The 17,444-nt window shown below is 41.6% G+C and overlaps 2 protein-coding genes across 3 annotated transcripts in view; one reads left to right on the forward strand and one right to left on the reverse strand.

Annotated features, from left to right (window-relative positions):
- LOC118428258 overlaps window positions 1-3,318 on the forward strand; it is a 10,744-nt gene extending 7,426 nt beyond the window's left edge. For both annotated transcript variants that reach the window (XM_035838270.1, XM_035838271.1), the window contains exons 7-10: window positions 919-1,071; window positions 1,830-2,015; window positions 2,531-2,683; window positions 3,177-3,318. In XM_035838270.1, coding sequence (XP_035694163.1) covers window positions 919-1,071; window positions 1,830-2,015; window positions 2,531-2,683; window positions 3,177-3,274 — 590 coding nt within the window. In that variant the 3' untranslated portion in view covers window positions 3,275-3,318. The remainder of the gene's footprint in view (window positions 1-918; window positions 1,072-1,829; window positions 2,016-2,530; window positions 2,684-3,176) is intronic.
- Window positions 3,319-5,774: 2,456 nt separating this feature from the next.
- On the reverse strand, window positions 5,775-14,682 carry LOC118428260 (calumenin-A-like). The gene is made up of 11 exons (XM_035838273.1): window positions 14,535-14,682; window positions 13,901-13,980; window positions 12,840-12,952; window positions 11,768-11,923; window positions 10,691-10,806; window positions 10,096-10,165; window positions 9,561-9,713; window positions 9,051-9,239; window positions 7,203-7,355; window positions 6,605-6,692; window positions 5,775-5,868 (listed from the first exon to the last, which is right to left on the reverse strand). Exons 2-10 carry the CDS (start codon window positions 13,954-13,956, stop codon window positions 6,610-6,612), a joined length of 1,089 nt encoding a protein of 362 aa, XP_035694166.1. The 5' UTR covers window positions 13,957-13,980; window positions 14,535-14,682; the 3' UTR covers window positions 5,775-5,868; window positions 6,605-6,609.
- Between the last annotated feature and the right edge of the window lie 2,762 nt (window positions 14,683-17,444).

Below are 17,444 nucleotides of genomic sequence, written 5' to 3' on the forward strand. Positions count from 1 at the left end.
TCAAAAGCCCCCCCCCCCCCGGTGCCGGGATGACCAAAAAAGCCCGGTCTGAATAGGGTTAAAGTAGCTCAAGAATGACCTCCACCAACCCAGATGAACTTAAAAGTTAAGTAAGAAAATATGTTGAAAAAAATTCGAATTTTCGGTGGCAGATCCGTCGACCTTCGTCAGGAGTAATGATTCAATTACTCTGATCACGTGACCTAATGACACGTAACTCGAGTAATAAAGAATCGTAGATGCCTGGCAAGCGGTATCGCCCCCGTCGGATTTACTGCCCTCCCAATCGCACTGAACAGAGACGGGGGCCGATACAGCTTGCCAGGCATCTACGATTCTTTACTCTAGGTCACGTGATTAGCGTAATTGAATCACCACTCCTGGCGAAGGTCGACGGACAGATGTCCGATTCGAGGTGAGCAATTTCTTGTGTTGCATGGCAGTTCAAAGCTTCAATACGAATCTTTATGTCATACCTGTGACGCGAAAACGTTCGATACGGGTGTTCCGGACTGGGTCGAACGCTTCCGTATCGCACAGGTTCGAAAGGCGTATCACACAGGCTTTCTCCGAGTAAATCGAACCATTTCGAGCGGGCCGAATACGGCTCGGTTGGCAATTCGAATACCTGATTCGGACGTTGGAACATTGCTGTTGCAAAGCTTTTGGTTCGAGGGCACCAAATATGTTCAACTTCTGGCACATTTCGCATCAAAACATGGGTTTTCTCAGGTGGGTATGACATAAATAAAATACAACACGGTGTATTCCGCATCACCCTCGGTCTCAGCCCTCCCGCGGGTCGGATCACCCTCCGGCCTTAGGCCTTCGGGCAATACGACCCCCGGTCGGGCTGATACCTTGGGTGATACGGAATACACCGTGTTGTATTCTATATGTATCATCTTTGTAACGCAGACGACGGCGCCTTCACCCAGCAGCAGATCGAGAACGTCTTTGGCGCTCAGAACTTCCAGATCCTCGATGACAACATGGACGGTGTGGTCAGCTTCGGCGAGTTCCGCAAGGTCTTTGACCTAGGAGACGTGTTTGACTTCTTTGACAGTGACGGTAATATCATCTAGCTACTGATAGAGTCGACAATGTAGGCTGATATCAATTAGGACTTTACCATGGTCAATATTGACCGAAGAAGGTCATATATATATATATATATATATATATATATATATATATATATATATATATATATATATATATATGATAGATAAAGTTTGTTAAAATGTAAGGTAGAGAGAGAAAATGATTATCTAGTTATTACTAGTGTCACTTGTTTCTCCATACGGTGTATAGTTTGGCACTCATCTTTGTTCCTATAGTCCTTGGGCCACACACATCTGTGAAAGTAGAGGGCTAACCCACTGGTGAATGTTCTACACCCAACCATATCGGTAGCCTGATTATATCTCGCTTATAGCATCCCGCCCAACATCCACCGGCCTCCTAGAAGGGGCCAGGTACAGCCCCGAACAGCAGAGTTTGTGTTACACAGACTAGCTGATCGGATGCTAAGTAGGGAAGCAATACGTACCATTTTTTAACTGTCCGGTACAACTCAGCCTTTAAGCCCCCTTTACAAATCAAGAATTTAGCTAGGCCGAGTTGTCAGCGAGCTCTAAATAACGAGGAGGCATGACCCTGATGCCTACGAACAAATGGCAGAGTTATTTTGTCGGCATCAGGGTCATACCTCCTCGTAATTTAGAGCTCGCTGACAACTTGGCCGAGCTAAATTCTTGATTTGTAAAGGGGGCTTTACCACACTTTTCACCGTTCTTAATCCATCGTTTCTCGCGACCGCCCAACAGCCGACGGCGTCTTGACAGGCGTGGAGCAGAACTCAATCATCGGCGTGTACAACCTGATCTTGAACTTGCGAGACGCCATCCCAGCTGACCCTCTCCTTGACACCAACAGCGACGGGCAACTGTCCAAGGACGAAGTGGTCAACGCCATGACTTTCGACCAGATCATGGTGGCGAACGATGCAGATGGTAAACAGATTATGATTCTTGATAAAAATTTAAACAACGTACACACAACTAAAGTTCAATTAGCTTGGGGAAGCTTTCGAGACGAACCTTGTCAACCCAAAAATCTTATCTAGCAGTTTCTCTGTCAGGTGATGGTTGATGGACATTGTCACGTGACAAGACACAGTCATACACAGGTCTCAGATAGTGATAGATTATGATTCTAATTTTTTTATACATAGATTGTGAATGCCTTAACGCTACCACTATTTCATTAGGCAAACAGGTACATACTTCTAATACTATCACTGTATGAACTTTATTGTACGACATTTGCACATAATACAATGTATGGCAACGACTATTGCACTACTACTACTCCTACTACTACTACTACTACGACTACTACTACTACTACTACTACGACTGCGACAACACCGTACCCTGTATACTGTGCATAGCGTCTGTCACTCCCCTTGTCATAATAGCTCCACTGTTTACTTGAGTTAAACTTCACTGCACTTTTTCCTCACCAGGCGACGGACAGTTCACGGAGCTTGAGGTCCTGTCGTTTTTCGACCGTGTCTACTTCAGGAGAATGGACGTCAATGGAGACGGCTTCGTCACCTTCGACGAAATGCGCGCCGTCATCGACGTCGGCTCTTACTTCGACTACCTCGATGCTGACGGTACCGTTTCTATGTTTAGTGCAGTAGAAGCCAATTAATTGCACAACGGATTAACGCACAATTCTGTTCACTGCACGGAATCCCCAATTCCTAAAACGGTGCGGTCCAGCTAGATAGCTTCGCACTATTGCATCATCCGGGTAATTGCACGAAATTGACTGGCAAATAGGCCGTGCAATTAAGCGGCTTTTACTGGAAAGGAAATCCTATTGCTTATGGAGACGCCTCGGGGACGAAGCCGTCAGTATGGCACTGCGATTACGTTACCAAATATTCTAAAAATTCAATTGATGCATTAAAAAGAGAATTTATTTGGTAAAACTTTGAGGGACTGGTCTTTTACATATAGAAGGGAGAAACTCTAATCTTGGGGCATGTGACAGTTGTTACAGTAACACTCCATCATATATTCACTGCAGCTTTTCAGTATCTTCACGTATTTTGATTCATCATTAGCTTACCTGTTTCTTCTCACATTTTATCGTCAAAACAGGCAACGGTTTCCTGGATGGTCTGGAACAGTTTAACGTGGTCGCGCTGTACTACAACGTTTTGGCCTACCAGCAGGCTAACGGCGTCAACACCAAATAGATCGGGCTGGTGCGGGATGCAGGTGAGTTTCTATTCTCGTGATAAATGCTTAAAGCTAAGGGCACAACTCGCCGTACGTGTAAATACGTGCTGTCTACGTGCCTAAACGGGGGCAATCTTTTGGGATCCTTAATTGGTAAGTACCGCCTCCTACGAACTCGTAGAGAATCCGATGGATTTTGGAGCACGCATACACACCGTAGAACTTTACGTGTAGGCCAGACTTTGGGTGCCATCGGGCTGCGGATTCGCCCCCCGTACGTGCCAGTACGGCAACGCGTCTGTCCTGTACAGCCTGAACGTTTTCAGAAATACGTGGCGGACGTGGCCTCCCCCCTCCAAAAAAACGTACGGACAAATTGCACGAACGGCGGGTTGTGCCCTTAGCTTAATGTGCCCTTGCGTCAAGCTTGCGTCACTGCGGGGTCAGAACGATACTCAATGGATTTCAGAGATAAAGAACACATTTTCTTACTTTTTCTGTATTTTGTCATCTTTTGAGCCACGTTTTTACGTATTATGCAATATCCAAATTATTAAAAAAATCGGAGAAAATAACAAAACAGTGACACAGTGAATGAACCCCACGGTGACGCAAGCGCAGTGTGAGAGGGCATATTTAGCGATACATTTGCTCTCTTGTTTTTGTTATCAATCATCATGTTTTAGTTTCAAAATCACTACCCATTGCTTATAATAATTTTACAGTTTCTTTATTTGCAAATCCATGCCCGTAGTCTAATTGCAGTGGTAAAGACAGCACTATTCTGTCTATTCTATAATAACTTGATATGATAGATATTGCATTCAAAACAATCAGCACAGCTCCGTCCAACTCATTAGTACCAATGTGATTGTTGATTGTTGACATTTTCCAATTGTTACTATTTTCTAATTCATCTTATATTTTCTACATCTTGTATATAGCTTAGTTTGACTTTGACTTTATTTAGGTAATGTTTAGTTAAGTTGAGGCTTCTCCCCTCCTCCAGCACTTTTATTTACTTTTCCATATTTTATTGGTATTGTTTTTTATATGTGCGAAATAAACAAAACAGTTGAAAAAGGATGTGACAACAGATTCATCAAATGCTCTGTTGACCCAATCCTCCATAGCAGGCTCTCTAGGGCCTTTTGTTGGCTCATGATACACCTTTGCTGTCCATTTCTTTTTTTTTTACTGGGTCGCTGATCGCCGGCCGTCGCTGATTAAAGGCTACGGGGCCAGAAATCAGCGACGGCCGACAATCAGCGACCTGGTACAAAAAGAAATGGCCAGCAAAAGTATATAATGGGCCAACAAAGGCCCCAGAGAGCCTGCTATGCAGCCTATGTTGACCTAACGCTTGCATTTTTCTTCACCTACAGTTGGACGGGCTTTGTACAGTGAACAACGAAGAAACCCGGAGACTCCTGCATAATTCAAGGACTCTCAATAAACTCTGATGAAAATCACAGTTTTTGTCTATTTGCTCAATCTTCTAGTTATACCGTATAAGGAGTGTTGACTTTACTTCTAGGGCAAACGCCAAAAGTCACGCACACATACACACATTATACATATGTCACAGAGGAGATTTGAATCCGGGGGAATTCGGAATCCTCCTAGACTAGTCCTAGGGGAGATTGGAATTTTACAACAACAAAAAATTGGATTCTACAAGGAGATATTCAGATAAGGTAAAATTGTTTGGAAAAATAGTTAGTGACACAATATTCTCAACCATTTTTCCAGGTAGATACAAAATGTATGTTACATTGTTTGGCACTGTTTTTTTTGCGAAACGGGCAAAAATGTTCATTGTATTTATAATATCTATCTATTATCTATCTATATGTATATATAGAGATAGATAGATAGATATAGATAGAAAGATAAATAGATACATACAGAGATACATACATACATACAAACATACATACAGGTAATTACGGTAAAAAACAATGAAACTTGATAAATATACTGCACTCAGGGCTGCATAACACTACATTTATCCATAACTTTCCGATCCATGATGTATTATAATGGTCACACTGGGTGTAAACTCTCATGTGAGTGTAAACTGTGCTGTATGATATTGGAACAAGTCGGCTCAAAAAGGTAAGGATTTAGATCATGACAACTTTTTCTTTAATTTGAAGAGGTCCAAGCTTCTCACTTTGGGGTCCTTCACTATCTGAAAAAAATAGCTGTGTTCTGTTACCATGAAAAGTTGGAAACTTTAACCACAAAATCACCCAGAATGTTAGAGGGTTTACTGATGATCAAAAACTAAAACTAGAACCAGAATATGATTTTAGAACATGAGACCACTAGATTGCTCCTGTCATAATCCTCGTTCTTCCCACGTCCATTATTTTTCGAAGATTCTACTAGTTTTATTTAAGTATTATGTGTGACTTTCAAATATGATACGTGTGATTTTTTCTACCATAAAAGTGAAATTCCACACATGCAAAGACCAAGTAACTATGATTGAGATAAGAGACAAAAGCTACATCTCATTTCATCATGATTTATTGAGAGTCATTGAATGATGCAAGAATCTCCTATGTTCCTCGTTTTGCTTGCACTGCAAATGGAGACCGCCCAACTGTAGTTGAAAAAGAAATGAGAAAAAAAGCACTCGGTTAGAAAAAAAAAATGTCCTGAACTTGTTTGTCACATCGTTTTCCATTGGAAATAGAGTTTTTGAAGGATGGAGCACTAATAATTGCGAATACTTTAAATTATTACTCTAAAGCTATTGACTTTCGACCCAACAGCCGAATATCTGACAGATCATAGACCTTCCTGTAGCCTTCGTCAGCATGACTGATCTTCACCCACGTGACCCGGCGGACACGTGACAACGTACAGTAATGGGTCGAATATGACCATAGGTTTACGTAGGTCTATGGTGACTAGACTTCTATCGTTACCCTCTAAACTATCTTCGTAAAGTATATCGTGTTTTTAGAATCGTCCGTTTGTACATTTGAATGAATGGATGAATGGATGAATGAATGAATGAATGAATGAATGAATGAATGAATGAATGGCTTATTGACTAGTAAAATTTTGCTACCCTTCCAACATTCAAAATTGAACAGTGCAATTAAACTTTGCTCAAACGTTACATATTTACAGTTGACTTATTCATTTATTCATATAAAAACTTCAAGATGGCAATATTAAAATAAGACTACTTTTAAGGACAGCATAACTTGAAAAGTTGTGGACAAATCTTATCGGTAACTGTATTTGAAACGTATGTAAGGTCATGCTTGACTACGGGCCTACTAGTAGTTTTCTATGGAACTAGCAAAAAAATTGTATATTTTGCTTACCCGTATTACGTTCCCATATTGAAAGCCAAGATAGTGTAGTACAGTCCAACCACCTTATACTGCTCCAGGCTCTCCAGGAAGCCGCTGCCTATTTTGGAAGTGGATGATATTGATATGATATTAGAGGTTATTAGGGCTATGATAAGAACACCTGCTCCGTAATTATGATGTAGTGTCTCTGCTAAATCTGAAATTTCACGCCAATTGGAATCCAGCTTAGTTTACCTAAGCTGGTTTTAAAACCGGCAACTTGATTCCACCAAGTTACAAGGGGAGTTTGAACTTCAATCAATGAAATTGAATATTTCGAATATTTTGCAACTCAATCGCAGTACTATACTGATGGATCCATCCCTCAGGCGCCGCCAAAAACAATAGATTTCCTACTGTACAAAACATATAAACGGCGCCGTCAACGTCGCAGTATTCGAAGTATAAGAGGCGTTTGAACTTCAATTAATGATTTATTGCTTTATTGCGATACCTTTTAGCTCAGATTGAACAATGAACTTTTAAATATTTTGCTACTCAATCGCAGTACTATATCGATGGCTCCGACCCTGAGGCGTCGCCAAAAAAATTACAAGATTACGTATACCGTTAGCATCGCAGTAGTCGAAGTAAGACCCGACGTCGATGACGGCGCGCATTTCGTCGAAGGTGACGAAGCCGTCTCCGTCGGCGTCCATCCTCACGAAGTAGTCACGGTCGAAAAACGACAGGATCTCAATCTCGGTGAACTGGCCGTCACCTGTTGTGGCAAAGATACAGGAAAATCATTTATTGATTTATTCTGCTGTATAATCACGAGAAATACAGCCAGGGCTACCCAACTAGCCGGAGGCTATTATCAAGGGCTAGCCCTGGTAACAATACAATAAACAAAATATTTATGGCCTCCTTCGGTCAATATTGACCATGGTAAAATCCTAATTGATATCAGCCCTACAGCGTCGACTGTGGCTAAACAGTCCTATACGGGAATGAACAAAATAAATAAATAAAATGAATAAACAAAATACAATAACAGTATTAACGATGCAGGTAACTTTGGCTACAAAGGCGATCCGTGTTTACAGCTTGACTAGCAGTCGTACGGTCCAGAATGTCAGTCTTTGATACAAATAATATTACTAGGTTATCTGTACAAGGATAGTTAGCGCGATTAACACGCTTGAACGCTATAATGTATACGTACTACAGTGCAGCTCGTTCAGTAAGAACAGTTGCATTGTTGTCTTGGGAATTTTCGCGGCACACCAAGCCTATACTATGCAGAGCTCCCGTCTTCGAATTAGCTGTCAAGGCCAGTGCAATCGTTACGTAGGGCACAATGTACGCAACGAAACTGGTTTGGCTGACAGGCTGAATAAAAGTTCTAAACTGGAACTATGCGGCTCCAGATGTCTTACCGGTATATATACCGAGGGACGAATGCAGTGTGAAAGATGTCGGTAGCATGTGGAATGAATCCACTCCACTTTACATAGTTCAATTTGGCTTAACTGCCTCAAGGCTACTTAAACTTTCTTTCGAGAAACATCCGGGAAGAAAGTTTAAGTGGCCTTGAAGTAGTTAAGCTCAATTGGACAGTGGAGCTACTATTACGCTGGGCGTGATAGACCAGGCACAGTACACAGGGCACGGTGTACAGGGAAAATCAACGTATTGCTGGCTGTTCTTTGAAAGGAAGTTAAAGTGTCATTGAAGTAGTTTTTTATATAGCTCAAGTGGACAGTGCAATGCTGGGCGTGACAGACCAGCCACAGTATGAACAGGCACGGTGTATCGAAGAAATACTCATGGATCATTGCTGCCTTGGGAATTTATGCGACACTCCGAGCCTATACTGTGTATAGCGCCAGTCTTCGTTGTCACAACCAGTACAGTAGTTAGTTACACTGTTGCTTCAGGGCTTCTTAAACTTTCTTTCGAGGAACATCCGGGATTAGAAAGTGGCCATGAAGTTGCTTAGCTCAAGTGAATGGTGGATCTACTAATGCACGGGTCGTGACAGCGAAGGCAGGCCCGATGCAAAGTATAGTATCTGTGAACTGCGAAAATTCCCATATCTATCTGTTTTCGACAGGTACAAAGAACGCACAGTAAACATAAGCAAGGTAGTATACTTCACGTCAACCTCCTACTTAGAGACGTCCAACGGCGAAACCGACTGTCTGGATGTACCCTGCTTTCGTTGATTCTCAACCGTCACACTTAGTTCCTGACCGCCTTGCTTATGAATATTAATGAGCTTCCCTTATATATGCGAGATCCTTTATGAAAACTGAACGGTCTTTTCTCTGATTGGATGGTTGGGGGGTGGGGTTTGGGGTTGGGGGGTGCGCCCATAGGAACTAAAACTCAAGACAGGCTGTTTCGTTGTTGGATGCTCCTGCGTAGTCCAGAGGATGACGTCACGTCAGAAAACCATAATATTTCATACCGTCTAACGCGTCGTTCGACACCAAGATCTGCTCCAGAGTCATGGCGTTGGTCACTTCGTCCTTGGACAGTTTCCCGTCGCCGTCGGTGTCCAGGAGAGGGTCAGTCATGTAGGCTGATCCCACGTTAATGATCAGGTTGTACACGCCAATCATCTGGTTCTGCTCTTGGCCTTGCAGGAGGCCGTCGGCTGTAGGATAGTCATGAGAAACGACGGATTGAGAACGGTAAAAGAACGGTAAAAGTAAAATTAAAGGCTGCGTTGTACCAGAGCCTTTGTCCCAGCCCTCCCTCGGGTTGGATCATCCTCTCGGCTTCGGCCGTCGGGCGATCCTTCCCGCGGTCGGGCTTGTACCTCGGGTGATACGGAATACACCGTGTTGTATTCTATATTTGACACCCAGTCCGGAATACCTGTATCGAACGTTATCGCAGCCCAGGCATGGCACACTAAAAATCACGTCACTTGGCTTCAGAGAACATAAGTCACACTGGTAGAAAAATGCGTTACCGTCGCTGTCAAAGAAGTCAAACACATCTCCGAGGTCCATGGCCTTGCGAAGCTCGCCGAAGCTGACCTTGCCGTCCATGTTGTCATCCAGCATCTGGAAGGTCGGGGCGTCAAAGGTCACCTCGATCTGCAGCTGGCTCAAGTGGCCGTCACCTGCACGACAAAGGCGATAAAGGTGCACGCATTTATCAATTAATCATTGGTTTATTCAGAAACGCATATACTATGAACAAAGCCTTGCAGGCAGCCTCAGTTACCTGAGTTATGCTTGTGCAATCAACATTACGAGAGCTCAAGGTAGTGTCCTTCCCGGTCCTGAAACCCCTGTCTTCTGGTCATGACGTTGCTCCCGACTACTCCTTAGCCGGACGGCGCTGGGTTTGGAGTAGCCATCCTATTCAATGTGCAATTCACTTGGCCATGTTAGAGCAAAACCCCAAGTTAAATTTTTCCTTCAAACCTTTTCAGTACTATGTATTTGCTATGGATGGTCAGACTCCACAGCCTCTAGCAGACCAAAAAAATATATTCTTACCGTCATCGTCCGCAGCTGCAAAGATCTGGTCCAGAGTCATGGCTCTCATCACCTCGTCCTTGGACAGAGCCTGTGGCAAGTTGATCTCGTGGTTAGGATGGTTGACTAGAGGTGCGGGGTTCTAATCCCTATCAGGTCCCAATGTTGTGCCATTGTACGGTACTTTACACACTGCCAAAAATGTTTTTTTCTTGTTTTGCTTCCTTACAGAAAATTTATCTTCCAGGAAGTAAATTATTCTGTCCCCAAGAAATGTTAGAAAAATGTGCTTATCCTTGGGGCAAGGAAAAATTTTGCTTGTTAAGTTTTTGAGACAATTTGAGATTTGTTTTCTTGTTTTCCCAAAATACTTTTTCTTGTTTATCTTGTTTTGCTTCCTCACAGAAAATTTATCTTCGAGGAAGAAAATTATTCTTGTATTTTTAAGAGTCTGGTTTTTGAAAAACAAGAATTTGTAGAATTTTTTGCATAAGGAGAAAAAAAGGAGAAGATTTTGCTTAAATGTCTAGAAATTGTTTTATAGTTTCTCGTTTTGGGAGAGAGATTAAATTAGGAACCAGGAGTAAGAAAACAAAGAATAAGAAAACAGACGAACCTGGTCCCCGTTGGTGTCCATCTGGTCTCTGCTCACAAACGCCAGTCCGTGAATCAGGATCTCAGCGTAGATGTACACCATCTTATCAGCCTCAGGGCCTTCAAGATACCCGCTGCCTGGAGGGAGAAGGAAATTAGCATGATAGCTCATCTACGATTCTTTGAGATGGCGGGCCCAATGACTAGATCAAGACAAACTACTAGTAGCTTATTATCCCACAAAATTCGTAGATACGATTTTAGTCTTTTTCCATTGTCTTTGCGATTATTTGCTGAAATGAATGTATTTATGAAAATTCAATGTGGTGGATATATAATGGCTGAGCCCAACTAGTATCTTACATATGACGTCAATTATGTTGCTATCGGCAACACAAGTCGTAACAAACATTACAAGTCTATTATCTGCACTTGCTGTTACATTTTTGTACCATAACTTTAAGTTTTCTGGGAATACCCCCTTTCATATGGTTCCATACAATATAAATGGTAAACAGATAACGTCATACTTACATCATTCTACGTTATATCCTACGTATTACGTCTACATTATTCAATACGATTTAGTGGTCATATAATAAGTCCTTTAAGAGTTACAGGTGTCTCTAAAGACCCCCCCCCCCCGTTCCAAATTGACCAAAAAAGCCCGGTGTCAATAGTGTTAAAAGTTGATGCATTATGTTTTTCCCATTTGTATTGTTTCAATGTTCTTTTGTACTCTCAGTTTGTTTCTGACGACGACACGAAAATATGCGAGTTGAGCTTGAGTGCGTCGCCATCATGTTACTTATACTCGTATGTTGCAATAAAAAACCCTGAGCACCAACCATCAGCGTCCTCGCTATCGAAGATGCGCACCATGTGTGTGCACTGACGAAGAATAATCTCCAAGCAGATCCTATGTTAGCATAAGCTAGTATCAAAAGCTGGCAGAGGAGTGAAGCCAGCCTAGGAGTGTGTATGCGACCGGAGACCGTCTGCCTCTCTTTGACCGGCTATCCTCCTTGGCCAGCTTTGATACTATCTTATGGTACCGTAGAGTCTGCTTGGAGACTAGATTAAGAACCTCATCACCCACCATCAGCGTCCTCCCGGTCGAAGATGCGCACCATGTTGGTGCCCTGACGGATCTCCTCATAGCTGACCATGCCGTCATTGTTGACGTCAAACATCGGGAAGGTGTTGGGGTCGTTCGTCAGCTGGAACACCTGCAGAGAGGTGTAGAATCCGTCACCTGCAGGGAAGAGATAATAAAGATAAAACACACCAGCTAGGAGAACTGGCAGAGGACCGCCAGGAGTGGAAGACTTTCTGTAAATATTCATGCAGAAATTTTCGCGGTTTTTACGGTGACCGCGAACTTAAAACCACCGCGAACATTTTTCCATGGAGGTAAGAGACTACAGGTCTTGGTGCTACCGCCAAATTAAAACCACCGCAAAAGTCCCTTTCCCGCTACCGCGAAATGAAATCCCGCTTCGAATTCAAATGCATCTACAGTATTCAAGTCCGTTTGAGGTCCGTATGGAATTCTTAGCCTCTATCTACCAGTCGCTCCACTGGTCCCTGGAAAAATAGTGGAAATTGGCAGGGAAAGATAAAGACACATAAAATGCCAGAGGAGTTAGCTGTCCGACAAGTATGGGCTTCGACCAGCTAACTCCCCTGGCATGTATACTTGTCAAATTTCCATTTTTTTCCACCGACCTGTGGAGCCTTGTAGAGACCTCCATACGGACCTCATACGGACTATAGACGCACGTATGGAACTGGTGAGATAAGGAGACTTTTTTTTAAATATCTTCCTGCCGTGGTTTTGACCAATTTATAAAATTATGATAGAACATGTAATTATAGATAGACCCTGTATATCAAACGTAACATTATCTGTTCCTATATCTACACTTGTACAAAGAAGCCAGAAGATGTCGACCATAATGTTAGCCTAGTACCTTCAATTAGTTAAATGTATCTTGTCTCTGCATATGTCTGTTATGTCTGTTATCAGTGACCTGTACCTAGCCCGTCGAGGCATGAATGTACAATAAAGGTCTTTCATTCATTCATTCATTCATTCATTCATTCATTCATTCATTCATTCATTCATTCATTCATTATTAAAGTTCAGATAGTTAGAAATGTTGGAATACCGTCGTGATCCAGCGCAAGGATGGCCTGCTCGAGAGTTATGATGGACAGAATCTCCTGCTTGGACAGCCGGCCGTCTCGGTCAAGGTCAAGCTGTCCGAACAGATCCTCCTGCCTGTATGGAACATGGGAAAAGTTTTTTTCTCCGTAAAAAACTTCAACGGGTTGTCAATTATTTATATAGTAAGGTTCTTTAGGCACAACCAGGGAGTACTTAACACGATGGATAAAAGAGGCAATCTGGATCAGGAATCAGCTCCAGTCATGAACAGAGATGAGGGGGATACAAACTGAGCCACGTTTTGGGACGGCATTCTCGCTGCTTCAGCGCCACCTACATCGGTTATAAGTAGCATCGAGAATCGTATCCAGCCATTATAACCCTGATGATGGTGTCTGACAGACACCGAAACGTTGGAAGTAAGTACTAGTACTCCTTGGTTGTGCCTAAAGGACCTTATTTTATTTTATTTTGCTTTTGGACAGACGAGAACAATGTGGCACCCGACAGCACTCACGTTAGCATCTTATACTAACAGTCTTGACAGAGGTTAACTTATACAACAATACTGACAGAGGTTAAGGTAGTATTTTCTTTTACCTCCATGGCCGAAGTCAGGTACCCATTTTTACACCTGGGTAAAGTGAGAACGGCTGTGTAAAGTGCCTCTCCCAAGAGCACAACGTTGGGGGCACGGTTGGTTTCGAACTTGGGACCCATAGATAACGACCCGACCGCCCTACCAGTTTCGCCACACACGACGCCAATTAAAGTTAAGATTTTCTTTATAGGTTCATAGAGTTGGAGATTAAAAGGAGGAGCTAAGTTCTAATGTTTTGGTTAAACAATAAATGTTATTTATACACAGCACAGACAACGTTTGGGAACTGTATAAGTTTGGAATTACGTTTGGAATTACGTGTGGGATAGCACTGTAAACACCAAAATGACTGTCCACGTATATACATGTACATAAATGATTACGCAAGCAGTGACACTTATAGATGTAACCAAGGACTCAGGGGGCAAGAGCAAAACAAAACAATACTGTTCAGTATTCACCTTTTGACTGGAGAGGCGGCCACCATGGCGACGAAGAACAGAATGAAGGGTCCCATTGTTGATTCGGTTTAGAGCAGAACCTGAGAGGACCAATGTTGACAATAATGACGTGTTAGGCCATGTTGATTTGATTATATGGAGGATATCCCGTTGATAAAAGGTGAGATCCTTTGTCTTCCACTGTCTCAGTAAAAGAAGTCGAACCCATCAAGTCATAGCTTAGAGATAGCTTTTAGACCAGAGTAGACATATTCCACATTGTTCTACACTATTTGTGTCTCATTTTATCTTACCTGTTGCCTTCGGACAAGAATTTGCAATTAACTACCATTAAGTTAACGACAAGTTATGTCAACAGTAATTATAAACAGTACGAGTGGTTCAGGTACCGATACTGAACGACGTGTCACACACAGCACACATGCTCTAAAACTTTAAAACTATCCAACGTAGATGCCCCTACTGTGCTTGGTGATAACATATTCCACTTTATGGTAGTTCTAGGAAAATACGAATTTTTGAACACATCAATCTAAGGTTGGTAACTCTGGTACTCGTACTTGAAGGCCTGACTGTTCCTTGTTCTTTTTTGAAAACAAGTGCAGAATCACATAGCAGACAGAGAGAGACTTACCTGGATCCGCAGACGAAGAAAAGGTACCAAGACGGGGGCAGCTGACAGGATCGCGGTTTTATAGGTCAATCGTGAGAAGGTCCCCAGCTTCAGACAACACGCATACAGGCAGAAGCGCCGAGAGGATCAACAAAAGCTGACATCGTCCAACAGACAGTGATAACGACTTCCTCTGATCGATAGGGGAAATGAAGATATCAGCTGGAATACTAAAAATCATCTTAAAGATGATGTACTTTATGGTCTTTAAGACACAAGATCTTTTCATCAGAAGGTGAAGACATATCAGCAAAAGCACTGAGGTACGCTGGTATCTATTTGGTCTTGAAATATTGATTCAGGTCACAGTCTTCCAACTCATTGGTGTTATTGCCAACTCATGAGTTCTGTTGGTAATTTACATTCAGATGAATTGACGTCATTTGCTCTTAAGTTTTGGTCTAGGTAAGTCGGTAATTAAAGTTAAATCTAGATGAAAATAAGAGATTTTGTCTCTTCAGTGTTGCCATATCGATTCAGTTCACAGTCTTTCGACTCATTATTATTTTGGTAATATGTGTGTGTTCAGGCCAATGGCCTGCTGTTGTGTTGTAAAGCTTGCTGTAGGTAAAGTCGGGAATCAAAGTTAAAGCAAGTAATACAAGGAACAGTATAGTAAGCTTATAACTAGTACTGTTGCTACAAGAACCGATTCTTAGCTATCGATGCTGAAATGGGTAGAAGCAAACAGCATTATAATGGTTTCATGTGAATTTTACACTCAGCCCCTGGTATCCCATGACACCCATTCCGGTCTTCGATACTATCAGTTTAATGCTCGTCACTATATAGATAACATAGACGTGTTATGGCAAAAAGGTAAATAGAAACCGGTAGAGTATTGCTCCTTATCTTACTGACAAGACAAACTAGTTATAAAACAAAGATAAATACAATGGATACCGTTTAATCCCATCCCATTTGCCAGAGTTTTTGGAGAATTATCCGGGTGGTGCAATAATGCAAAGTTATCCAGCTGGACCGCACCAGTTTGGGAGTTTGGTATTCCGTGCTGTAAACAGAAGTGTGCGTTAATCCGATGTGCAATTAGCTGGCCTTCTACTAGTATGTGGCAATTACAAGCATTACAAACAAAATCGCCTTGAAAATTTCAAGGGGCCAAAAAATTTACCATATCATTTTCTAGTAATGTCATCCATAGAAATCAGTTGTATAACTGAGAAACAAACCTTAAGACTCATACCTAAATACACGTTCCTAGCAAATTTTACAATACAACTGCACAAATTCTAATTACTGATCTGAAGTATTTTACGGTACGTTTGTGGGAGCGTTTACCCTACCCTATTGTATCGCTGTTTCATAACTGTTATGTAGCATTAACCACAAAGTGGGGCAAAGGTGTTTGCCCTTTAGGTCATTTTGACGTAACGTCACCAAGGAGACGATCTACTGGTTGGTGTAATGATACTGACAAAATATCAACAGTCGTATGAGATACATATGGTCAATCAAAATCTTGAAAACACGCAAAACTCGCAGTCTCTTGATCATGAAAACATGTAAAACACGTACCTCCACATTTCAGATGCCTGTTCAGTACATTTTGATCACGGAATGACCACGATCACGAGGCTACCTGTCCAATACTTGCGTGGATCTCTCTGATACCAGTTTTATTATAACACATTCGTAATTCGTAATCACTAAATCATATTGCGTATGCATCATGGACTACAACTATGCACCATTCACAGCACGTGTACTGGTGTATATCTGCTTTATGGAAAGAATGGGCGTAGGAATAACATGACCCATATGAAAAGCATCGCAGTGGTCTTATTTTCTGGATAAATTTACTAATTCTGGTTTGATTTCGACATCCACTGCCCTCTACCTAAATTTCTTTGAAGTACAGCAATTGTAGATCAAAATGCACCGGGGCTGCAATAACATGAAACTCGCTAGATGGCGCAGTTTTGCTTAGTCAATTGCAACGTATGTATAAGTATATTCTTACAAACAAAAATATCGAGCAAGGCGTCTGTTTATTACGCTATGCATGAGGCAAGATCAGATTGAAATCCTGATCTTGTGGCTTACTTAGGTTTTTGCCTACAAAAATCATTGTTTAGAAGTGACAGTTCAAAACAACAAGAAATGGGTTTCATTTATTATCCTTGACTTTAATTATTGTCCTATAAAACCACACTTTACCTTATTCAAGCCATCGCATCAGCATATATGAAGCATAAAAAGCAATCCAAAACTGTCTTTTCTTAACAAATCGAAAAAGTGTTATAAACAAGAGACATACCTTTATGATATATATAACTTTGAAATTCGTAAAGCGATAACCCAGTTAAGAATCTGCAGTCATAAATTGAATATAGAAACAGGTAGATATCATAATGTAGCGCCTGACCAAAGGTTTTGCCCATTTTGTCCAAAGCAAATTGAAGATGAATTTCACTTTGTCATGATGTGCAGTAGGTACAATGTTTCACGTCATGAGTTATTCACATTCCTCGAATCAAATACAACAGATTTTAAGAGACTCAATGCTACAGACAGGTTTGATTATATATTCAGATGTAACAACTTCCACAATGCTAAAATACATGTAGATAAATATATAAAAGACTGCTTTGTCATAAGAAAATATGCCAAAACTCATAATTAGCCCCACTCGATTGTAGTACAATATCAATGATTTAGGCTAGCTCTTATTGTTCTAGAAATTAGGATGTCAAATTTCATTCTATATTCATAATCTGCACATGTACTATATTTAATATTTCTTTTAGTAATTAGGATGATAAGTTTGTTTCTTCTTCTTTTTTTGCCATACATTGAACCGTGTACGATCGTTGTGCAATAAAATTCTTCTTCTATGAAGAACAAAACACC

This window comes from Branchiostoma floridae, chromosome 12 (genome assembly GCF_000003815.2).
Source record: "Branchiostoma floridae strain S238N-H82 chromosome 12, Bfl_VNyyK, whole genome shotgun sequence".
NCBI classification, from domain to species: Eukaryota; Metazoa; Chordata; class Leptocardii; order Amphioxiformes; family Branchiostomatidae; genus Branchiostoma; species Branchiostoma floridae.

What these genes read in the sequence shown, in the direction of transcription:
- LOC118428260 (XM_035838273.1), bottom strand. Translation starts at nt 13,956, where the DNA reads ATGGGACCCTTCATTCTGTTCTTCGTCGCCATGGTGGCCGCCTCTCCA. An exon ending in TGCAGCTGCGGACGATGACG is followed by an intron (nt 9,714 to 10,095) that starts GTAAGAATATAT and finishes TTTGTCGTGCAG; the next exon opens with GTGACGGCCACTTGAGCCAG. An exon ending in GTCGAACGACGCGTTAGACG is followed by an intron (nt 7,356 to 9,050) that starts GTATGAAATATT and finishes TTGCCACAACAG; the next exon opens with GTGACGGCCAGTTCACCGAG.